Source organism: Aulostomus chinensis, chromosome 16 (genome assembly GCF_037954235.1).
Source record: "Aulostomus chinensis isolate RoL2024-O1b breed Wild chromosome 16, RoL_Achi_v1.0, whole genome shotgun sequence".
Classification (NCBI taxonomy): domain Eukaryota; kingdom Metazoa; phylum Chordata; class Actinopteri; order Syngnathiformes; family Aulostomidae; genus Aulostomus; species Aulostomus chinensis.
In genome coordinates this window covers 10,778,330-10,804,148 of record NC_141335.1, presented here as the reverse complement: position 1 = coordinate 10,804,148, position 25,819 = coordinate 10,778,330, and the positions used below count along the sequence as shown (strand labels likewise).

The 25,819-nt window shown below is 38.6% G+C and overlaps 1 protein-coding gene across 10 annotated transcripts in view; it reads left to right on the top strand.

Moving 5' to 3' along the window:
- kcnma1a (potassium large conductance calcium-activated channel, subfamily M, alpha member 1a) overlaps positions 1–25,819 on the top strand; it is a 158,811-nt gene that overhangs the window by 98,635 nt on the left and 34,357 nt on the right. For 8 of the 10 annotated variants that reach the window (XM_086180563.1, XM_086180562.1, XM_086180561.1 and 5 more), the window contains exons 6-18: positions 4,405–4,480; positions 5,238–5,313; positions 6,592–6,762; positions 8,236–8,327; positions 14,531–14,641; positions 14,779–14,884; positions 15,992–16,074; positions 16,165–16,234; positions 17,156–17,311; positions 17,858–17,967; positions 18,110–18,178; positions 24,182–24,268; positions 24,352–24,428. In XM_086180563.1, the coding sequence (XP_086036689.1) occupies positions 4,405–4,480; positions 5,238–5,313; positions 6,592–6,762; positions 8,236–8,327; positions 14,531–14,641; positions 14,779–14,884; positions 15,992–16,074; positions 16,165–16,234; positions 17,156–17,311; positions 17,858–17,967; positions 18,110–18,178; positions 24,182–24,268; positions 24,352–24,428 (1,284 nt within the window). Of the gene's footprint in view, positions 1–4,404; positions 4,481–5,237; positions 5,314–6,591; positions 6,763–8,235; positions 8,328–8,416; positions 8,509–14,530; positions 14,642–14,778; positions 14,885–15,991; positions 16,075–16,164; positions 16,235–17,155; positions 17,312–17,857; positions 17,968–18,109; positions 18,179–24,181; positions 24,269–24,351; positions 24,429–25,819 lie in introns of all 10 variants that reach the window. The other 2 variants (XM_086180558.1, XM_086180554.1) reach the window with 1 other exon arrangement.

Genomic DNA, 25,819 nt, shown 5'->3' with positions numbered 1-25,819 from the left:
TGTCCACATGAACAGGGTGCGTGAGTTTAGTGCAGCATCGTATAATCTAATCCTGGCTGGGACGACTGTCAGTATTATCTCAGATGAACCATCCCAGACTGCTGATTGATAAAAGGTCCCAGCAGGCTGCTCTGCCAGGACATGAAACAGAGAGGCCATGCTCTGGCTCGCAAAGCCTCAATGAAGCAAGCAGAAAAAACACTTTCTGAATGAGCATCTGGCCAGCTGACACGTGTGCATGACAGTTGTGTTTGCAAGAGGCTTTGGCATGTGTGGGAAAGGGATTTTCTCATACATGAACACGTGTTCAAGCAGCCAGAGATTCATTGAGAGGTTTTCAACACATGCACATGAACAAAGCGCGCACACACACACACACGCACAAGCACACGCACACGCACACAACTGTACTTGTGAGGACACCATTACAATACGTTTATTCTCTGGAGGAAAATAAATGTTAAGCCATGTGGAAGCTTGTTTTTTTCCTGTTCTCACATGTGATTGTGTGAAAAGATGTGTCGCAAAATAATACTGAATACAAGGCACGCATATACACACCCAACTACACAAGGACACAGATATACAATAAAATCTGTATCTCAGGACAAATTTTGATGCCATTTCCCCAATATTTAGATATTATGGAGAGAAAATAGCAGATTTTTATGAGTAGACTCATAAATGTGTATAACATGGAGATTAACATGGATTTTTCTTTTTTTTTTAAATTTGCTTGTAATTTGTGGAACTCACAAATGCGTCTCCCAGGACACACACGAACACCAAGAAATTTGAAAACGCGTACAATTTTACAAATGCACACAAACTTGAATATTTTTGTGTCTTACTGATTAGAATTGATTCAAGCTAAGATTATAAATGAAATTTCTCAGATATGATTACAGTTTCTTTTAGAAAGCATCCTCTTGATACAATCGTCTAAAAATACTTGTGCCATTTTTTTCATTCATTCGCAAGTTATAAATGTGTGTGGACAGATCGCCTGACAGATCAGGTTACGTTTGCACGTGGGGTTTTGAGATTCTTGTCTCGGTCTGGACCACCAGATGCATAAATACATACTGGGTTCAAGCCCCACATGAAAACTGGGACATCTTGATATTTATTGGGGAAGATTAAATGCTTTTTTTTTTCTGAGTAAATTAAATAGCTCATTCCTTTTTTTTATGAGAACACATAAAAATACACGTACACTAACTGTTTCATGACTGTCAAAAAGCATTAAAAACTAGAAAACCAGTCAGAAGTCATAAATGTTCCCATCTCAGGCAAACATATTGTTGCAACCTTGTAATCATGAAAACACTTCCCTTCAGCCAGATCATGCATTAAAATGTGAAGCAAATGTAATGTTGAAATTCCAATTGTTTAAATGAATAAAAACGCTAAGAAGTGTCAGGCCTCCAGACCCACTGTCCCTATGACTGCGGTCTTGACGAGTTTTAATGTCTTGTTCTCATACTGTATTTTGTGAAAGAATATACCATTTGCCATGTTCGTAATGTCTTGCTTCAGAATTCTCTGTTCCTTTACTACTCTTCTCTATGAACCGTATCGACTTCAAGATTCAGATTTGCATCAGCTTACTTGATATTCGTGTGGATAATTATTTGCTGAATCCTGCTAACAGTTGAATAAACAGCACCTAAATTATATTCTCTTTTGTGGAGATAAATACAAGATGTTTGTGCTATAAAGTCATATATGAATGACTTTTGAATGCATAAAATTATCCATAATCTGAAATAAGTTCTTCCGTTTCATGTGACTCGACTGACAAACATTTAAATTGAATGCAGGCTTTAACAGTCCAGGATCTACAGCTGTTTGTGATGGACATATTTAAGATTTCCTTTGGAAACAGGACTAGATTTCAAGTAAGGATTATTGTTTTTGTCCAGCACTTTTTCATTTTATTTTCATCTCTGCTAATCCCAGGTGAAGGGGTCAGTCGATTTTTTTTTTTTTTATCCCAAAAAATGGGTTTGGCTCTGCGGTGTGTTGATCAGTACAAAGCATTAGAGTGGTTAATGGTATAGCATCGAAAGGAGAGAAAGGTAAATCTGTTTGGGTTATGAGGATTAAAGGCACTGTAACAAAATGAAAAATGAAAAAAATAGTAAAATAAACACATATATGAGTGCTGACATTTTGCACACGCCAACACAATCCCTATCATGTCTGACATGCTTAGACAGGACAGTTCCAGCTGTTGGTGTTAGTTTGTCTGTCAGCAGTGACCATCGATCGTTATCTCTTTAAGAAGATTGGCTTTTTTCTTGTTGCTTTTATAAGGAATGATCTTAAGGTGTTTTGTGGAGGTGCTTTGAGAAATAATAGGCCCTAAATCTTTTGATCATCTTGGCTGCAGAAGAGAAAAGGAATTCCTTTTTTTTTTTTTTTTAACAAGTTACAATGATTCCTCCGAAGCTGCTTGTGTACCGGCGTACCCTCAGTGATGCTAACTTGGAGACCCTCCCAGAGACATGGAGGCGAAAGAAGTCCTGTGGGGAACTTTTCCAGAATGGCTACAGAGTGAGACAGGGCCATCATGCGCAGGAGGAAAAGGAAAAGCAGGCAGGATCGTTCTGGTCCTGTTTACGCGTTCTCTCCAACTGGGGTAAAAAAAAACATTTTTGCTTATAGAGAGGATTGTTCTGAATGCGCTCAGAAATGGTAGGGACACAATCGATACAGATTTTAATTTTTCTTTCACAAAAGTTTGGGATTGCCTGTTCTTTAGTGGTAGCTCAGCATTCTTAATATGAATACTTTAATTTTCTGTCAGTCAGACTTAGTCAACCACTGATGCAAGAGCCAATATTTCACAGGATTATTTGCTGTACTAAAAAGACAATGAGGCAGGTGTCGCATGATAATCCTAAAAACCATTGGTGTCCAAAGTGGGGTTCAGACAAACTGGGTGGGTTCGTGGGACGTCCGCTACAGATAGGTGGTTGGAATATGATTTCCACAAATCAAAAGACAGGAACATGTTATTAAAAGGACGAGAATTGTTTCCAAACATAACACTCGTTCTATAATGGCTATAAAAATTAGGTGCTGAAGTAGTCATCTAGAACTCGAGACCAATTCAGGCTTGGGTTAAAATGTTGATGTTCCGACCTGTACTTCACACACACATCTTCACACTCTCAATTTCCTGTCACAGTCGGTTTCTCTAAGACCACATTTTGCCTTAATGACACACTCCTAGATACACAAGGGGATGCCAGCCACACTCTCTCATAGCTCGTACAGTTTTTTTAAACTTCTTGTTCTGTAGAAACACAAGTGGTCCATCTGAGAACCAGGCTTCACACTGCCATACTGCAGCAGATATACAACATTCCCCCACAGCAGTGAAGGAAGGTTTTTAGGGTTTTTGTTTCCTCTATGAAGCAGCACACTGACATGAATATAAATTAAGGACTTTGCAAATGGTAAAGGTTTTCAAAGTGTGCCAATATGAATAATAATTTCTCCATGTAATACTCCAGATTTTGAAAATGGGTCAAGGCAAAGTTAATAAAAAGATGCTGGTTCTTTTCAACATTTAATCTAACCCTGATGGTTTTAGATATAAGTCAAACGATCTCAGTAAATGTTGAAAATGATTTTTTTTTTAAATGTAAGAGCAGGTGTAAAACCTTTACACTGTTGGTTGTGACATTAGGCGAAATCTCTCATTGCTGCGTGTAAACAGTTGTTACTCAGAAGCACTTTGTTGCTTTAAACTCAAGAACAGATGCTTTATTATTTTCTATTAACAGTGGTGCTGCCATCATAAGTTGTCTGTCAAGGTTATTTCACCTGTACAGTCTAATTTACATTTCAAGTACTCTCTGTTTGTCTTCAGCTCACAAATACTTATTCCCTCAGTCACTTTTTTCCTGATTCCATAATGCAGAAAGAGCCAGCCATGTAAATTTAGCTTGATGCTAACAACGCCTCATGGTCACCAACCACAAACAATAGAAAAACTGTCAAAAATGTCAGTTAACATTTTAAGCACGTTGTCCAGCTGTATGCTCAGTAACACTCAAACATTTGTTTTGATTTGATTATTGATTTGATTTAAAAGATTAATTTAATTTGTTCTGGCTTGATATGAGTTGATTTGATCTGATTTGATGATTCTTTTGACAAAACAACGAAACGACAACACCTCCAGTACGCTGCTCCTGTGAATGAACTCATGTACATGCCTTTCTTTTCCAGCTGCCACTCTGGTAGTCTGCTGTTGTTTTAATGATAGATACAGTAAATGCATCACTATAAATGTAATGTGACATTAGCATTACCCTGGTCTTTTGTCTGTAGTTGTTCATGCTAATCTTTCCCGATATGTCTCTTTCTTCCTCCTTCTCTTTCTGGCAGGTTTAAGATTCCTGAGAGCACTAAGATTGATACAGTTCTCGGAAATCTTACAGTTTTTGAATATCTTGAAAACAAGGTAAGACCAGTGCTTTCTTCACTAGCACATCCTTGAATTATTTTCATTTTCATACGATTTCACTACATGACTTTAGATACAGGGTGATAATGCAATTATATTGGTAAGTAGTGATGTGGTAATGATGGAATATGATATGACACCATACGATCTGATATGGGATGATGAATGATAGGGGCGGCATGGCTCAGAGGTAGAGTGGTCGTCAAGTAACCTAAGAGTCGCTGATTCGATCCCCACTTCCCCCGGTGACTACGTTGAAGTATCCTTCAGCAAGATACTGAGCCCCTAATTGCTCCTGATGGCCCTGCGACGGACTGGCGACCCGTCCAGGGCGAACTCCGCCTCTCACCCAATGTCAGCTGGGATAGGCTCCAGCCCCCCTGTGACCCTTAATGGACAAGTGGTAAAGAAAATGGATGGATGATGAATAACAATGTCACATCTTAGCCAAGTGTTACGATTGTAATTCCTCACTAAATCAAAAAGCAGCTTCTATTTTGCTCCGCTTGTCCTTTCGCCAGAAAATCTATAGTTGCTGAATCTAAACTTTCACAAGCAATTTGCATGTAATTGCTATTTCACAGTAATTTTTTAGTCATTTTTATGGAATAAAAATCACTCTTTCTGTTTTAATGGCCATGATTGAGTTCCCATCTCCTCTATCTAAAGGTTTTGTTGAACCTACTGTTGTGGAATTGACTCTTTGTTCTAACAATCTGGATTTCTGTTTATTTTTTTGTTTTTTTCCATCCAGCAATTCCATCAAGCTGGTGAACCTGTGTTCTATCTTCATAAGCACGTGGCTCACAGCTGCTGGGTTCATACATTTGGTAAGTGAGCCAATGTATTAATGTCTCATTAAGACAGGTATAATTGTCCACTTTTACCTTTTAATTAGCTTAATGAAGAAATAACTGCATGAACAAATATTGTAATGGCATGTTTCACTCTCTTTACATCAAAACAACTTTATCAGATACTTTCACTTTTCCTGGAATGTAACAGTTTCATACCTGAGTTCATGGGATTTACTGACATGAGGTCAGGGTTTTCTGCAGCACTTAACACTGACCAAGTTCAGTAACTGATGGCAGAAACAGTTTTATGGTGGCATTGAAGACGAAACTGCCCCCACATCAGCTGCCAAATATGCACTGACTGACTGATAACAGGAGGATGCGTTAGAACCAACTGTCAGAATAAACAACCACCAGCGTGTTTGTTGAGAAATCGATGAATTATGCTTCAAGATTTGAAAGGCTGTAAAATCACATTTTGCTGTGACACATTTAATTCTAAATCAAAGAGACGTACAGTACTTTGTTATACAGTTTAAATCTAGTATTCATTTCATCTGCAAAAAAATCTGATTTAAAAATACCGGTTGACTCGTTAGCTTTTGTCAATAAAGAGATTCAAACTAACAATTGAATGGACTAAAAGTGAAGCTTGAATAATTTTCATTCTAAGTCAAAACGACTAAAATTGAATCAAAATTTGCTGTTAAAAAACCCTGAAGAGACACTAAAGGCTCACAGACACTGAGTTCACTTTTCATCAGTTTAAGACCGAACTAGGTTTTCTTAAATTAAGCGCCGATCATTTAAAACGTGATTTAAATAAAATCAGATGGAAGATGGTTTATTGTGTTCAAAAAATTATCCAGGACCAACCGAAATGAACAGAGATAACACTGATTTGGTTCTGTAAGAAAAACAAAACAAAAAGACTCAACCATGCACATATTTTGTCTTATCTAGCATTAAACTATGCAGAATATCTACAAAAATCATAAAAATGTAATCAGCAAATCATATTTGCATCAGTGCATTGCAAATGTGTGAGATTAATCTATCTAGATGCATCTTTCTGCAACTCCACGGCTCAGTGCTGCATCCTACTTGACCACTAGGTGGTAGCCTAAGCTCAACATAGAAAGACAGCTAGACTCAATCAAAGCCAAATGCAACTCTTCTTGAAGCTGGTTTTAATTAAACCTGATCAAATAGATTCTTCATGCAGAGAAACAGTTAACAAATTGGTGGTCATGTCAGGGTCATGTCTCATTATCCCCCACCCCACCACCCACACCCCCTTTCTCTCTGTAGGTGGAAAACTCAGGGGATCCTTGGGAAAACTTCCAAAACTCCCAGTCACTTTCCTACTGGGAATGTGTCTACTTACTGATGGTGACGATGTCCACGGTTGGCTACGGGGACGTCTATGCAAAAACCACCTTGGGACGCCTGTTTATGGTCTTCTTCATCCTCGGTGGTTTGGTAAAAAAAAAAAAAAAACAGACTTTTTCTTCAACCCATCCTCCCCTTATCCTCCCCTAAACCCTGCCTGTCCCTTTCAAAAGGCTGCACAGAACTGTTTAAATTTCTTTGAAAAAAAAAAGTTTTCTTAATTTATGAATGCAAAATCTCGTCAGTATGTTGAAAAATATGTGTTATGATATGTTAGCATATAGCATTAAGATGTTACAGCGTATAGCAGTAAAGGTTGTGTAGTTGTACTGTAGCCTCCTTGTTAGCCTATTGTATCTTGTCTGACGTTCTTACTATGTGCTCCTCCCCTTTTGTGTCTTTTCTGTTGTTGTTTGAGTAGAGTTTAAGCTATTGTCTGATAATGTTGTTCTCTTAAATGCGGTTTCAGGACACCCCACCTCCTGTGTCTCTTCCCACAATTCCAACAAACACAGCAGCAGGGAGATGAGGCTTAGGCCGGCCTGACTGGTTACCATAGCAACAACAGCCTCCCACTCCTTCCCTCTTTTCACTATCAAACTGTTGTCCTGTTGGGCTTCCGTTAGCACAGTAAAACCTGCGATTGCACATTTACAACGCACATGGTAGACACCGCCTCATGTATCGTCTCTTGTAAAAAGCTGTGCAGGATTTACTTTATTTGGATAGCCATCACTGTGCACTGACGACATGCAGCTGTGTGAGTGTGTCCTGTGTCGTGGCCATGGTGATAGGTTGTGTGTTTTCCTCGGTGCTGAGCGCTCTGGAAGGGTTTAGGCTAGTACCTTAAGCTGCTTTCTATCAGCAGCGGTGGCTGAGTAATGACTCCAAGCTGGAGATATTTTAAAGCCAGGGACAATATCATACACACGTCATTTCACATTATTTCTGGAAATCTATAACTGGACTTTCCAAGAATGATTTAATGTGTATTTAGAAGGGCAGGATCCATTCTTAGTTTTCTTTTTTGTCAACGTAAGCCAGGATGAGTGAGTGTTGCTGAGCAGTGCTAGGATAGCTGGCTGTGAACTGTTGCAAAATGCATCCAGCTCATTTTCTAGCCCAACAAATGAGTCTTAATGTGTTTTGCAGCTGTGGACCATCAGGTGGGCCTATTCAAATCAACCTGCCAGATCATCTGTGTTTGTTGGACAAAACATGGCACATAGGTTTTTATTTTCCCGTAGATTTAAAAGTAAATTAAAATAATTCTGCTCTCCAGAAAGGGTTTGGGTGCTTTCACAGACTGAGCTGTGACAAAATTATGCCCACTAACTAAACCTGTTAACTTTACAAACTGGGGCTATTTTTTTTTTTTGACATGAAATGCTCTCTCTATTTTTTTTAAAGTAAAGCAAGGACGTTGAGAGAGTTTATTTGATTTACATCACAAAGAAATATTTTTCCCTCCTCAGAAATCTGGATTGATGCTCCCCATCGCCCACTCTGCAGCGTAGTAGTCTCTTTTTTAGTCTCTTCTTCTGTCTCCTATCTTCTCCTTAGGCCATGTTTGCCAGCTACGTCCCTGAAATCATAGAGTTAATAGGAAACCGCAAGAAATATGGTGGTTCCTATAGTGCGGTTAATGGGAGAAAGTAAGTATTCCAGATGGTTCTGCTGTTTTTCTGTGTGCGGTAGAACCCTCTCTGCATGCCTTTTTCTTTTTTCTGTTCCATGCATGTAGGCCATGTTTGCTCGCTACGTGCCAGAAATTGCTGCTCTCATCCTTAATCGGAAGAAATACGGAGGGAGTTATAACTCGACACGAGGCAGAAAGTAAGTTGATATGCAGACAAGGTGTGGTTGTGTGACTCAAATGCACCCCCCCTCCTCCCTGAAGTTTTGATAGTTACCGGGGGTTATTTAACTCATTAGAATGGTAAAATTATAATGTTATGTCACACTGCGTGACTGGAGACCTTGGCCATCAGGACACACATGTCCATGCCCCTTTATGCTGTCTTTCACACTCTCTCTCTCTCTCTCTCTCTCTCTCTCTCTCTCTCTTTCTTTCTTTCTCTCTCTGCTTGTCTTAACTCTCTCTACCTCTCTCTGCCCTCAATCAGAGCTTTTCCTGAAGTCATTTGTGTGCTGTGCTTTTCTTTCTTTGTCCCCCTTGAAACATTCTGTGTTGCGCATTAATTTAATTTGGAAAATAGAGCTTTCATGACTACTACACTTTTAGACGGTGCTGCAATGTTTCGGTGTTCTTATACTATATTTACTCCCTCATTAATACAGTTTCGCTGCTAGGGATGAATTAGGATCTCTCAAAGTGAAAGGAAATAGTCATGAAACCCCTACTATCTGCTTCAAAAGGATTTTTCCACAAGAAATAGAAAAAAAAATCTAAACATCTGCAAGTGCATTTTTATTGGTGGTCTTTTCAAGCATCATCAATCTCAATGACCATTGCAAGATATCCTTTCTTTTTCTTGTTTCATTTTGCTTGCATGTTTTATGGAATTTTAAGTGCATCACCTCCGGCATGCTCTCTATGACCTGCAGATTTATGGCTTCTTCATTGTTGGGAATGAAAAAGCCATCTTCCTGTCGTCTGTCACCGCTTAGCCCATCACATCATCAATGCTTGACATGACTCTGGCCCTGATCTTCAGTCAGCTCCCACACCCTGAATGCTGGTCGCCTCGCTCCCATTGGAGGCTCTCAATTGCTTTTGGCTTGCTTTTGCTTGCTTTGGTTCTATAGGTGCTTGCCCGGTTCTTGTGTCTGTGTGGTGGAGTTTGTCTCCAGAGGCTCTTGTTATTCATGTCAGAGGTTCCAGTGTACTGTCAAGTATGTGCGACGCTGTGGTTATTTTCTATCCATGGTTACCACAGTGTTCGCTGTGCAGTACTGTTCTCCTTCCCTCGTGGCTCAAACTTGACTGATATTCAGCACACAGATCTATTTAATCCAAATGTGTGTCCAGAACAGGCGATGGATGATCCTACTTTTTTTGTTTTGTTCTTTTTTCCCTCTCATTTTCTTCTATTCTTTCTACGGCACTCACATCTATTACTATGTCTTTCTCTCACTGTTTTCATTCAGTGAGGCCGATTCTAGGAAGTCAGAAGTAGAAAGAGGCTTTAGAAAGAGAGAGAGAGAAAAAAAGAGTCTTTGTTCAATAATGTTTGCCTGCCAGTGAGATAAGATTGATGAAATGTTATGTTTGGCCAGTGACCTCAGTACAGACGCACAAATGGGTGCTGAGAGAAGCCCTTGTCAAAACCGTGGATACTTTCTCCCGCACACTTTATTTTCTCCTTCTACCTCTCGTCTTCTCGGTTACTCTCGACGCAGACACATGGTAACAATCCACCAAACACAAAGGCTTCGAGTGGCACCAGGCACTTTTGCATAATCACTGAGTTATGTATGTGTTCGGTGTTTACATGTGTATGACCTGACACATACACAAGACCAGTTTGTCCTGTGGGTTTAGCATCGCCGTCGGGCTGCGGTTGTCAGAAGTCTATCATGGATATGAGATTAGGAGATTACAAGTATCCGACTGATTACAGAGCTCGCAAACAATGAGGTCATAATGCTTTGTAAACTATAAAAAAAAGCCTGTATTTCTCTCTGTGTTGCTGGATTCTGTCATTTGAAACAGGCTTTGAGGGTTACTTGGAAGTGAGAGAAACTCACATTGGATTCTTTTTTTTTGTATGTCATGCTTATAGTACTCTGTGCAGTGTAGCATACACCCGTGAGCTCAGTGACAGCGCTCAGCTTGTGTATGCTGATATAAAAATGACAAGTGTTGCGTTTTGTTGGCGCCGCTGCACTTGGGGCTCTGTGGTTTCCATTATGGCTCTATGGTTTCCATTAACCCCAACTTCTGTCGAGGGGTTGGCACGGAAACTCACTTCAACCCTGGATGAACTCTTGACATACACCTTTGAAATGTTTCTGTAAGGGCTCACAAGATAAGAATTTTCAATAATGCACGATTAAGAAAAAGAGCAGTATATATTATTAATGCTCAGCTTGCCATTAGGATTCTCCATTTAAGGTGATTCATTTGCACATTTTGAGGTTACAAATTCCTGGTAAGATGATAAAACAGGTACAAAGTTGTACTGAAATGCAAAACTGTGACGACAATGAGTCTTACAGTAAGAGTCATCACTGACCGAAGGATTAGAGCAGTACCAAGTGAGTGACATCTGTTGCTGATGTTTGAGCTCTTTGTTTGTTCATTTGATATCCAGTGCATCCCTGATGACACCCTGGGATGTTCCCTAACTGCATGTTGTGTGTGCACGCTCTGTTTTACCCTTTTTGCATTCAAACTGATTGTGTGAAACCATTTTTTTTTTTTGATGGATGTCAATGGTTTTATCTGAAAAATCTGGTTTTTTTTTGTTTGTTGTCTTTTTACTTGAGTTCTGGATTTTTATCAAGGTTGAGCTGTAATATACAATCACATTAAAAGTGATACTTCACCTAAAAAAGTGTATTTTGACTTTCAAGTACTCAAGAATGGCCTCTTGCATCACTTCTTTGTTACTCCAGAAGTCAAGAGAAGCCAGCCACATACAGTATATTTGATTTGAAGCTCATGGAATCTGACTAGTGACAATGGCAAAGCTGCCCAAAAATGTCAGTTCATAAACTCAAAAGTACATATTCCATGTCCTCTTAATCCAGCCATATACTCAGTAATACATTTGGTTTGATTTGATTTGAGCTAAAAAAATAACAAACAAACAACATGTTGGGTTCAGTCCTGCTGTGAAAGAGCGTGGATGAGTGTGACACGGCAGTTCATTCAGTCGAACAAACCCGTTTATGCTTATGCACACTGGATGACGTGAACTCCTATCAAAGTATTTGTGGATTACTGAGTGTATGGCCGGATAAAGAGAGACAAGATTATAGCAGGAGATGCACTTGAGAGTTTATTTTGCTTTTGGGCAGTTTGGTTGTTCTGAGCTGTTTGTCACTGATAGCTTGAAGCTAAATATACAGTATGTGGCTGGTTCCTTCGGCGTCAAGGAGTCGCAAAAATTTAATGCAGTGGGGTAAAAGCATTAACAGCTGAACACAATTATTTGTGAGTACTTGAGAGGCTTTGGGTGAAGAATCACTGTAACTAAGAGGAAACAACTTTTCAACAAATAGTCAATAGTCAAATTACAGTATCCATCATATCCTAGGTGATATTTTAACTAGTTCCCAGCATTGCCACTATCACCTTTCTGAAAGAGGAAAACCGTATTAAATGAAGGCCGATTATAATGAGGTCCATTAATTGAAGGAGAATATCTTGAACCCTAAACCTCAACCCACTGACTGTACCAGGAGCAGGAACATTATTTAATAATGAAGAAGGAAGCTTTGCTTTGCAAAAATCGCCTATGCAGAGTGATAGACAGCAACTCGTGTGTGGCCCTGTGAGTGTGTATGTCAATTAATTTGCGCGCTCAGATTTCATTGTGCACGAATGTCTGTGAGATTCATGATCCAATATTGAAGCCAAATCTGATGCCACATAAGTCTGTGTGTGCCCTCTACTCTCAGAGAAGGGCAAACAGACTACTCCCAATAGGAGAACTGATGTTTTTCTTTTGCTGAAATGAGAGACATCTTGCGCCAAAGACTGCTGGCTGCCCACAGACATCGCAGCTCATCATCTTGTACGACCACATGGCCCTTTTGCTCAACTCTGGCCAACCTTGCCATCACGACTTCTCATTCGATTTTTCTTTTTTTTTTTTTCGTAAAAAAAAAAAGGACAGAGACGACATCTGTGAAGACCATTATGTCCCTACAACATCGAGGAACTGCCATTCCCTCCATATGTCTGTCACATCCTTTTGCCAAATCCACTTCAGTTCAGCTCTACCAGGTCCATCTGCTTTAGGAGAGGAACACACTATAGTGATCGCGACTGTGGCTCTCATCTAACATCAATAAAGATTTCTGTTTTCCTCTAAACTTGCCAAACGGAGCCAGATTTCAGTCATTTTCTATATGATTTTAGAAGTCTGTTAAAGGTTAATGTGATAGCCAGAGAGTTTCCTTCTGGTGTATATGAACATGATAATGAATTGAAGGAAACCTGTCATAACAAATCAAGTGTGGTCATAAGAACTTGAACAGTGAATAGATATGACTACAGTGTTTTTTAATTTTAGTAAGGCGTAACCTAATACCCGTAAGTGCAAAGCCGTCCAGTACCCAGCCGCTCAAAACTAAAGTGGTTCAATTGTCTCCTGGCACATCCTGCTAAGTAGTGGATAAGACCATTGTCATTACACAGATTGCCTTACAGGTCTCTGTAGGGTAATTAAAGAGTCTGCTGAGTGTCCACACTAATCCATGTCAACGTAAGGGCTGGATTCTGTTTGGATACATCATGTAGGGCTTTGGCAATGCAGCTTGGTCACATTTAAATATATAACTCCAGAAGGACTGCTCAGCTTACCACAGTGGCAATGAAGCATTTAAAAAGTCCTATATCCGCAACATTAATTCGATTAAATTGCATATCATAGCCATATCATGGCTGAAAACTGGTGTTAGTATCACTTTGCAAGTTGTTTTTTTTTTTTTATACAACAGTTACTTCTCCAGCTTTATTAAAGCTATAGTGCAGCACTTTCACATATTAATAATGAACGTCATTTGCATTCAAGCCCTCTCTAAACAAGTTCTCCTAATGCTCATTATTCTCTCTAGTAGATGTAGATCTCTATTGCATTTCACAGGAGATGAAGTTTGTCTATCTTTGCTGGGAGGATGTGTATCAGATATGCTAGTCCACTTTGCTGCTTCTGGTTAGCCCTCTGCTAACATGAGTGTGGATAAACTATTTATGGATTTATGGATGGAGACAAAAGTGCCGCACTAGAGCTTTAAGAGAACGGCTAACACTGTCATAATAACATGACTGCACGACGATAACCTAAAACCTTCCCATAAATTGAGCAAAGAAAATGTTTTCCTGTAGAATAGATGCTATAAATTGCAGGAATTGAAATTATCTCTTGAAATTCTTAGGCGCTGAAAACTACTTTTTAAAGTATTGTTTTATAGATGAGAAATGTTGAATAATAATCCAAGGCAAATAGTCATTTCTAGTACTCTAACCTCACAGTTTATACTGTGCAACTTTGACCTTTGAACTTGCTCACTCTGGCCTAGAGTACAGTCAAAATCCAAACAGGATTCAACCCCAAATCACTCTAATCTAACCTCCCACTTCCTCAGTTCTGCAATCAGTCCCGTGCTCAGTCTGACAGATCCCCCTGCTGTAATTCGCCGCTGAATCTTGCCAAGTAACCGTCAAAAACACTGAGGTCCTGTTTAGAATTTGTGTCAACCCTGGGCCTTCAAATCACTTTGAACGTTTTTAGTAATGTTCTGTATAAAAGCATGATCATATTGATGTACATGTCTTTGTCAACATCCATTCAGCTCGCAAAGGGGTGGTTTGGCCGAAGGGACAGTTTTTATATTGAGAACGGATGACAATCCAACCACTGCGGGCTGTGTGATTATATCTTAGATTTTCTAAAGTGGTTCAGAGTTGAGTGTTTGATTGCGCTTGTCGTGCAGAATATAACCCCTTTCATTACATGGGGGAAAATATTCACTTTTATGGCAAAAAAGATATAATTCACTTAGTTGTTTGCTTTGAAAAGACATTTCTTGGCGTCTTTTTTTTAATTCTATCATTGAGTTAGATGTTGGTATGCTTTGGTTAGACTGATTATCTTTGGGAGACATGCCAATGTCTGCAATGATTTATGTTGCCCACTCAAGATGATTTCTTCCCCCCTTCCAGGCATATTGTGGTCTGTGGTCATATTACCCTTGAAAGTGTCTCCAACTTCCTCAAAGACTTCCTACACAAGGACAGGGATGATGTCAATGTAGAAATTGTTTTTCTCCATAAGTAAGTCAACTTTTTCCTCCATACCACGTGTACTAGCACTCATCACAATGCCTAAAACGATGCACAGTCATTCTGTATTGTATATAAAGTACATGTTTTCACACTTGTCCTTTTTTTTCCCTCTGTGTGTGTGCTAGTATTTCCCCTAATCTTGAGCTGGAAGCCTTGTTTAAACGCCATTTTACCCAAGTAGAGTTCTACCAGGGATCTGTTCTCAACCCTCACGATCTGGCCAGAGTGAAGGTACAGTCAGTATCAAGACTCTTAGAGAGGTTGAGTAACACCACGTTCTACGCTACAGTTATTTAACTTAATTGTAGATTCATAATGACAGATAAATGGCTCAGTTAAATGAGTTCAGATATTGTCAGTCCATTAAATATCTATTATTAGATGTAATTAGGCACATTTGAGGCAGTTGGGCCCACCATATTCTACCTGCTTTAGTTCTAGCAACAAATACAAGAGAAATGATGTACTTTTAGTGAGAAAGTCAGTGCAAGGAGGGAGTTTGGTGTGTTATGGAGATTTCATTAGGAGGTCAGTGTTCGATGTACGTTTGCAGTTTTCTTTTTAAATTATAGCAATGTGAGATCTTATTATTTTTGACTATTAAAGAGGTAGGAATTTTGAGCTAGTCAGCAGTCTTTCCAAGGTTTTTTTTTTGTGTGCAAATAAAAACAACAAAAAACAAATTGTGAGCTAGAAAATGAATTGAACATGTGAAACTCTGAAAGTACTCTGACTTTTCCTAACTTGGCTTCACATACATCAAACATAGCGGCCATTTTACTCAATTTTTGAAACATAATGGATATATTTGCTTACATTTTATTACACAATGGTATCAGTGCTATGTGAAATATATTTATGTATTGCCATGTTTATAGAAATATGTGGAATTTAACAGCTTTTTAGTGGATATTCTGAGTTTTTTTTCCCCCCTCTGGGTTACCCTGCAGGGTGAGCACAATAAGAACATTGGAATTTGGATGTATTTTTGAATTTACCATTAAGCCAACATGCAGATACATCATGAAACATCCATTTTTCAAAAGATAAATCAATTTAGATTTTTGCTTTGTATTTCCAGGAGTCACAATGAATCAAGCAGTGGTTTATCAGTAATCAATGAATAGATGGAGTTTGCCTTTCTCAGGCCTTGTCATTGTAGTTATAACAACTGAAAATGTGTCCATTTAGTTGACTTATAACACACAATCAGTAAAAATAATAATAAAAGGCTGTGCAGTTTGACTAATTGAATTGGTTTTGGTGGTAAAAAGATTTGACAAGAAATAGAGATAAAGACATGTATTATAATAACATCATCTCTTCACACACACATAGATCGAGTCAGCAGATGCCTGCCTAATCCTAGCCAATAAATATTGTGCAGATCCTGATGCTGAGGATGCCTCCAACATCATGAGGTACCATTTGGACTTCTGAAATGGACTTTGAGAGGGAGTGTGTTTTTATTTTTCAGTATGACTGATGCCTTGATGCTTTTCTTCTTCTAGGGTAATCTCAATCAAAAACTACCATCCCAAGATCAGAATAATTACACAGATGCTACAATATCACAATAAGGTAAGAAGCTTAAGGTGGGACAACAACTAGAAAAATATTATTGTATAAAAAAAGAGTTACAAGTACAAATATCTTTATTATTAAGCTAACTAACTGTACAGTCACTATGTCAATTTTATTCACTATTTACTACTATCTGCTAAAAAATATACAAAGAACGGGCGTTAAAAAAATCTTTAATACAGAAATGTCCTATATTTTACTTGTTAAAGACATCACACACTATCCCCACCATCAGCACATAATCACTTTCTTAGAGGTAAATTCCAATAGTTTAACTCTGCAATCAAGGGATTACAAAAGGTACATTTTGTGATGGTTTGTCTCCTAGCAACATAATATCCTGAATATTAGGGCACTTTGTGAAGATGTCTTTTTGCTAACTGCTAACTTGTCTGTTCTACACCTTCCTACCCAGGCAGAAAGTTCATGAGAAGGGCTTATTAATTACCTAGCATAATTCTAGGATAGAAAGAGATAGAGATACCTTTTACCATTAGCCAATCCAAAGAGTGAAAAGAACAAAAAGCAATGTGTCCTGTTCACGTCTTGTCTCCAAGGACAGTAGTTGATCAAGAAAAAAGTCAAGAAATAGGTTTGCATATAAATATGCATAAATAAGTAAATGTCTTTTTTATACTTCTGTTTTTGTGCTTGTTTTATCAAACAAACCTTAACAGATCTAAAAAGTCAGTTGGAGAGCTGTAGAAATGCTGTCGTGTGGATTTTGTTGCCATTTGGTTGCGGTTTCCCTTTCTTCTGTTGCTAAGCTAAGCCAACGGCCAGCTAGCTCCAGCTTCATTTACACATGGGAGTGTTGACTAACTTAATCCTTTAAGAAATCTGATTCTTTCCTGTAGTGTTTTTTTTTTTTTTTTTTTCATCTTGTGACTTCTGTCTGTATCATGTCGTGGGATGAAGGCCCATCTGCTGAACATTCCAAGCTGGAACTGGAAGGAGGGTGATGACGCTATCTGCCTGGCAGAACTGAAAGCCGGCTTCATTGCCCAGAGCTGTCTGGCCCAGGGCCTGTCCACCATGCTAGCCAACCTCTTCTCCATGAGATCCTTCATTGAGGTAATGCAGAGGACAAGATTAACGTTCCTTGTTTCAGTCACTCCTTTTTTGAGCAGATTGAAGTCACAAAGATAGATGAATTCTCACGTTGCATTTTGGTAAAAGGAATGATTTATCACGAGATTGGAGGTGAGGTTAACATATGTGGATACAGTAGGTTCTCTGCTGACAAACGCAGTAGATCTGTGCAGTGCAGTACATTCCCCAGGAAATCTTGACATCTTGGTCTAGAGACTTCCATTAGTGTTTTCAGACATCCTGGCACATCATACTTTACTGTGACATTTCATATGGAATCTATTCAGTATTTCTGTGGGCTCCAAGCTGAAGAGGTGCTTGCCTCTATCAAAGAACTGTTCTCATGTCATTAAGATGATGGATCAACTTATAATGACCAGGCTGATGCTGTGCAGCAGAACATCTGCAAACCACATTGGGCCGCAACGGGAAGGAAAACAGTGTTGCTTTTTTCTTCCCCCTTTTTCTTTTTTCTTCTTTTTTTTTTTTAAATCTTCACATGTGACTTATCTGTGCTTTTTTTGTCAGATTGAGGAGGACACATGGCAGAAATATTACCTTGAAGGAGTGGCTAATGAGATGTACACAGAGTATTTGTCCAGTGCCTTTGTGGGCCTCTCCTTCCCCACTGTCTGTGAGTAAGTACCACTCTTTCCCTACTCGGCAAGCCAGTGGTAGGTAGTTTCAACTAGATAAGCAAAGAAAGAAAAACCAAAAAAGAAAACATTTTATGACTTTAAAATAAATCAGGCCTCTCTAACAAGTGCACATGTTTTACAGACTGTGTTATGTGAAGCTGAAGCTGTTGCTTATTGCCATTGAATACAAGTCGGAGCAGAGAGAAAGCAGGTTTGTATGTCAGATTTCCCCTACGGTAACAACAGGTATATTTTGCTCAATAGCACATGACTTACCAATCAAAATGTGATAATTTTCCTGCAAGTTTGCAGCTCTTCTCACAACTAAACATATTTGAGTTAATTTCGGTATCAACGTACCAAAATGAGATCAATTTGAAACATTTGTTTTAATGGGTTTATTGTCAAATGCTCTTAGTTCAGTGTTTCTACAAATAATAAATGCGCAATACCTGACTTGCTGACAGCACTCATCCCACGTACTATTAGAAAGCCACAGAGGGAGCTCTTCCAAGGAAGTACAATCATCCTCATTTTTTCTTTTAGGAAAAGAAAATATTAATAATTCTTATTGAAAAGTTAATGGATCTGCACCAAAATCCAATCAGGTGGCCTTGATGCAAAATTTCTTCCTTCTTTTTTTTTCTTCTTTTTTTAAGCCACTTTATCAAATTAATAAATTGGCCTCTGGATACTGCATGTCCTTGGTGGAGGCAGATGCGCAATACTTGATCAAACCTTGTCGGTGTAAAATGTATTCTGTTTTAGACCAAAAGCACCTTGGGCCTTATTCATGACACAATTCTTAAGATGAAACTTAAGGTTTTCTGTAGTGCAACTGTGCAAGCAGTAGGAATGTCTATTCTAGAATTAGGAATATATTTCAGAGGTGATGTTATGATAGACTGATATGATTAAAAATAAAAATTTGCATAAACACAGCCTGATCGAGAACTATTGCTATTCCATTTTGGATCATTTCCCAAACCTGAGCTTTCCTCTGTGATTAAAGTTGAACTGAAACACCCAAGATATAAAGTTGTTTCTCTTACACATCATTTTTTTCCCCTTGTGAAAGGAAGAAAAAGTATCATTTCTATGCAATCGATCTGCTCTTTAAGGTTAACAAGATATTAAAATAAATGTAGCCTTATCTGCGATATTAAGTCAATCCCAGGTTGTTCTTTTTGGTGAATGCAGCCTCCAATCTCCCTCTGATATTTAAACATATATGATTATTCATTTAAGAATAAATTACCTCTTGAGGTAGTATAGTGTATACGGCTGTAGTACCTGGAAAAAAAAACTTTTTCAGCCCTTTTGTGGCGTGTTTTGGTTTTTCAGGCATTGTGTCGTCAGTTCAGATGTATTTCACACCTCAGTCAGTCCTCTGCACATTTGAATTTCATATCATAAATTTTCATCGACTCTATTGTCTTCCTGTATTGTCTGTATGATAACCACGAACTCTACATCAGTGTCAGTCTTATAACCAATAACCAATATTGTGCAGTAATTCTGATTGCCAAATCCCACTCACCTTTCCCCATTTTCCTCTGTCAAATGTTCTTTGTGTGCATGGTAAGTTGTGTTTCCAGAAATAGTCATTTCAGATGTCACAGGCTTTCAAATTCTTTTTATTCACTATGATAATATGTTAGAATTTTTATAAGATGCAAATTCAAATCGTATTATCTTCTCGTACATTTAAACAGAAACTCTTGAGCCCCGCAGACATGGAGGGAGGGGGTGATCTGTGGCTGAAAAAAAACAAAAAACAAACAACTCTACTTTTGCAAAGTCTCTCAAAACTTTTGTAGGAGCTTGAAAAACGTTTGTCAAAAGTACAGTCTGTTCCCGTTTTTTTTTAACCATCACTTTTTTCCCCTCTCCATGTCCCCTCCAGGGCTACCTTGAAGCATATTATATTCACCTAAGGAGGGGGAAAAAAGCATTCCCTTTTTTTGTGAATTTACTAGAAAAAAAATCGAAGTAATTCAGTTGAAACTGACAACAAGAAAAAAAACCTGGAAAAAAATTCTTAATGAAAATATCATTAATCCAGAAAAACAGGGATCCTCCCTCCCAGGTGAATGTGCTTCCATTGATTGATAACCCCAGTGGGCTAATCATTTTTTTCTTTCAAAAAAGTTAGCTAAGATATAAATGATATATATTTTTTAAAGGGTAGAAGTAGTGACTTATCTGGAAATGCACTCATTTCCTTTGTACTCCCACTTTGAAAAACAGATGCACCCTTTACAGTGTGTTCTTGTGATAGGATAACAACCATTATCATGACGCTTGGAATTCTTCACATAAGGACTGTATGATATTGCTTTCAGGTGCAAAGGCCTCAACATTGCACAAGACTTACGCCACATACGGCGGCTGCCATATATTGTATTAACACTTAATAGGCATACCAACGTTGGAAGTCGTATTCTCCTTTTCTTTATGTTCATGATAACTGTTTGATTGAGGATTTTTTCTTGTTGTTTGCAGAAGCCGAAAGCGGTATGCCCTCTACCTTATCTTACTTCCAAAGTTCGACCCAATCTCCACCACTTTAAAGCTTCTGACTTTGGGAGTTTCCCCCAAGGATATTTTTCCAAACGCTATCTCACAGGCCTCTTTTTTCTAACTCTTTTTCTTTTTTTATGGTGTCCCTTGTGCTTAATGCACTAACTTCTTTGCAGGCAGAGAGAGGATAGATAAATTGGACGTGTTTGTAGGAGTGCTGTTTCTTTGTCTTTGCTGTTGTCGGTGTACCAAGGCCAAACGCTCACCCTCTCCATATCTACCTCTTATTATTGATCTTTTCCGTTTTGTCCTTTACCAGCCCTTTGCTTAGTTTATTTTTCCTCACTTTCAGTGCTTTTTCAGTGTTTTGTCAAACTAATTATTTTTTATCTTTTTAAGTCTTTGTCAGAGCAATACTTCATGGTTCCTCTATTGAGAATCAGAGAGGTGTTTACTCATAGTTTAGACCGCCGATGTGGTGATAACACTGATAATCTGTTGTTTTACATTTTGGATTGAATCCTGGAATAAATTGAGTGATTATCTGCCATTGCTGTAGGCAGTGGTTGTTATAATAGCATGTCTTTTCCTTCATGGTTTTATTCCACCATCAGCACCTCACCAATCTTGGTTTTGTCTTTATCATTCACATTAAGGAAAGGCATGGAAATCTTTGGATAGCATTAAGTGTATCCAAATGGAAATTTAATTACTCTAGAGTACAATGTTCACGTGTCCCGCATTTCACTTTTGCATTGCTCCACCCGCTCATGTTTTCCGTGCTAAACGTTTATCCATCTGTGCATGTGTGTTTGTGTGCGGTGAGAGAGAGAGCGTGTGAATATGTGTTTGTGAGTCTTAGCCGCAGTGTACAGTCATGCTCGTGCGTCTCTCAAGTAGATGTCCTTAAGTGAGGTCACTTCCTGTCAGTTTGGTGTTTGAGAAACAATCCAACTGCACAGAAGTTACTGCAACCGTCTGCATCTACGTACCTGTCCCTATACCTGTACTACAGTGGCTCCTCCTTTTCTGTTGATTCTTGTCTTCCACATGCTGTTTGGTAGCTGCATGCTATAACACTATCACCTTGCCTTGTTGCTCACAATATGAGGTTATGATGCATTTGAAGCTTCTATTCACCAGTTTGCACCCAGCTGAAGACAAATGTCTTGGATAGATAGACACGTGTCAGATCTCAGATTTGGGCAGCAATGTTTGTGAAACTTGATTTGATCTCTTTCTTTCATTTATGTTCACTAAAACAGCATGCCAGGCGTAATGCCTGTTTTCTACTTTGGGGGCTATTCAATCTTGTGTGAATGTTACTATGATACTACTTTATTTCATGCAATGTGGAAAGAAAATCTGATCTGCACGATTGCTGCAATTTGATTACAACTCGATATGTATATGGATTCAATTGCTCCCTTAATATTTTTCTTTATTTACTACAAATTAACCTTTTCAGGAGCCCAGAGGAAAGACAAACTTTATAGATTTTTTTTTTTTAAATAAATGTCACACTCCTGCATAGTGAACCCAAAAAAATGGAATCATAGAAAGTCACAAAATGTATGTTTAAAGGACCATGCTAACTTTTGGGGAGATACACATATTATCTATCCCCCCAGATACAAACAAGAAGATTGATACCCTTCTCTCCTTTTTTCTGCATTAGGAAGCTGAGACCCACAGAGACCTGCTGAATGCTAGTTAGCTTAGAGCTATGAGTGACAGTGGTAGTGGATGGACAGGTTAGCATTTCTGTAAAAAGACATCAAATTAATCAGGATTACGATCTTGGTTTGTACAGAAGAATTAATCCTCAACCTCCTTTATGCAATGCCGGCCATGATAGCCGTTGCTGTTTTAGTCGTCAACAAAGACTGTCAGGTGAAAGCTACAAGGAGGCTTCTGAGGTGCGACGTCAAATCAGTGCGCCAATCAGGAAAGTAGTTGTGAATATTTCTCTGATTCTAAACTTGCAAAGTCTTGTTATTTTTTTAAACAGTTATTTAATTTAGAATATTAAACACAACCCTGGTTATATTAATGCAGTCAAAGACCGAAAAGTGTATTTAATTATTTTCAATGGAAGTATGCTAAGGGCGGCACTGTGGTGCAGTGGTTAGCACTGTCGTTTCACAGCAAGAAGGTTCAAGGTTCGAGTCCCGGCTCAGGCATGGGATCCTTCTGTGTGGAGTTTGCATGTTCTGTACCTGTTCAGGTTCTCTCTGCGTACTCCGGCCTCCTCTCCCAAGACATGCAATTGGGGACGAGGCTAATTGATTCTCCAAAGTGACCATAGGTATGAATGTGAGTGTGAGTGTTTGCCCTGCGATGGACTGGCGAACTGTCCAGAGTGAACCCCGCCTCTTGGGCCGCCCCCCCCCCCCCCCCCCCGTGACCCTTAACAAGAATAAGCGAAAGGAAATGGATGGATGGAAGTATGCTAACACTTCCAATCCACTACAATTTATGTTCTTAAGCTAACTACCATTGAGCTGGTTCCGGCAAGTCTCCGCTCTGTACTGCGGCACAGAGAAGAGAACGTAGCTATCTGTTTGCCTGGTTGTGGGAAGGATGTGGTTAATAAGGGTATTTCCCAAATAGTTGGTTAAAAAAAATGTTCTCATAGCTTTGTGAGTCACGATGAGTTTTATTATCGTGGTCTTTCATCTGGGCTCCAATTGTGAACGAGTGTTACCTTTAAGGTTTGTGGATTCAGTGTTTATTTTTCCGAATTAATTTCTTAGTTCACACTCAAATCATTGATGATTGTTGCCCACAGGTAACCATTAATGACCTGTGTGTGTGTGTGTGTGTGTGTTGTGTGTGCGTGTGTGCGTGCGTGCGTGCGTGTATGTGGCGTGTGAGTGGCTATATACAGTGTGTGCTGTCTACTCTTTGTGTCAGTCTAATTAATGGGGAATGATACAGCCAGTCATTTTAGGGTTTTACTCTGAGACACACACATAAGACACAGATTAGGACTAGTGTTCAAATGGTATATTTAAAACAATTGAATTAAGTATCTAGTCAATATTGAACAAAATAGACATGTACTCTGATTATTTCCCTTGACTAATTCAATGGAGCAGTATTACAGCCGATTTAATTCGACTCTTGAGTTAATTCCACCAATGTTAGTTTCTTATAAATTGTAATTTGGTCCACAGGAAAAAGAGCTGTTCATTCCCTTGCGTCCCTCTGTTGAATACTAACCCAGATAGCAAGACTTACTGTACATCCTCTGTACTACAGCCATGTTTCAGTGACCATCGTCACATCTGTCTGGACCAGATGACTGTATTTGAGACTAAAACCACTCCATGGTCATCATTTTAATTCTTTCTGCTACTGTCCCTTTACTCTCTGCCCCCCTCTTCCACCTGGGGTAAATGGATATCATTCTGTAAAGAAAAGAATTAAAATCTTATCATACTGTTCTATCCATCCATCCAAGCACATTGTCCAAAAATCTGAGGTGTGCGTACATTACATCACACAACATCACACATAGTCAAACCAAAACCTAGTAGAGACGGTTGTTGAAAAGCCAGTTCAGCTCAGATTGAATCTTTTCTTTCAAGTGTGTGTACCATTCCTCTTGATTAGCATGTTGTGTGCATGAGTGGAGTGTCGTCCAGGAGTTAATGAGCATGATGTGTCTATGTCTCTGATTACTCAGCATCCTCATCAACCCGGGTAACCACGTCAAGATGCAGGAGGGAACACTGGGATTCTTTATTGCCAGTGATGCCAAAGAAGTAAAGAGGTAACCGTAGCCATCCTGATGACGATGAAACATCAGTGACTCATTTATATTAGTGCTAAAGGTATGTGCTGTATCTCCTGTAGAGCTTTTTTCTACTGCAAAGCTTGTCACGATGACATCACAGACCCTAAACGGATCAAGAAGTGTGGCTGCAAGCGACGTGAGTAGCTGTGCCTTTTTCTTTCGTTTTTCTCTCTCTAAACCCCTCCTTCCCTTCCTCCCGCTCCCAACCTCCCAGTGCGCCTGTCTCATAATTCTGTACAAGTTTGTTCACCGATATTAAACCTCTCATTGTGTCTTTGTTCTTCTGTGATCGAGTTCTGTGTTTTTAAAGGCAGTAAAATGTATAACGAGTCCCATTTTCACATTTATGAAGTTCACTATTGTATAATCATCAGTCAGTCGTAGAGGTTTAGTTGTTGTCATCTTTCAGTGTGTTTTAGTTTTTGGTTTTATCATTTCATCAATCCACTTTTTTTAATCCAGCAAACTGAGATCGTATGTGGGAGTGAGTGGAGATAAATAAGAAATGTAGTATATCCAGTTGAAATAGTATATATTTACCATTGTACAGAAAAAAAACACATAAAAAAACTTGAGTTTACATGCTACACGTAGTATTAATCCTTGTTAATACATTTATAATATATACAATACATACAAAATTAATACATTTTTCAGTAACCGGATCATTTTTATCTTACTACCCTGATACATTTGTGTCACTTTAAGTCATTATTTACAAAAGGTACTCACCATTCTTCTCCAGCATGAGAAATAAATAGTAAAACTACTCATGATATACCTCTACCAATGCAGGCTACATAGATAGAGAGTACAAACATACATAGTATTTAAATCAATTGAATCTTTTCACATGGACTGAAGCATTAGAATAGAAAATCATCTTTCGTATGTCAAGAAAAATACTGCTAATGCTTCCCAGTTTAAATTCTTTTGTTCCGAAAATGTTCCAAGAATATTTTATGCAATGTTCTAGTAATGTTTTTTGCGAGATGTTTTTAATTTGTTCCGAGAATATTCTCCATAAAAGAGGGATAATGTTCAGATTGTAGATCAAATAGTCATCTACTTCCCCCAAAACGTTCTCAGAATGTTGTAGTTAAAATGTTTTGTCCTACTAAGTATTAAACATCATGAAATAATTCCCTGAGACGATTAAACATCCTTAAAGATGCTCTTTAAATGTTGAATTAAAACATTTCAACATCATTAGAACTTATAACCAATGTAAGTAGGAACATTTCACGACATGTTCCTTGTAATTTTACCTCATCTGTCAACCGAATTTGATCAAAATCCATTGATTAATTTTTAATACTCTACTAACAAACAAAAAAAGGACAGGAATCAGATCACTCTACCTCCTTGGTGGAGGTTATGGTATTACTATATTTTGGAATATCATCTAAGCATTTCCTCACATATTGAAAAAAACAAAAACAAAACAGCTCCAGTACGATGAAATAATATCTAACATCAAAGTTTCCTCATCAAATGTAGCTTTTCTGCTTTTTGTATGCATACATG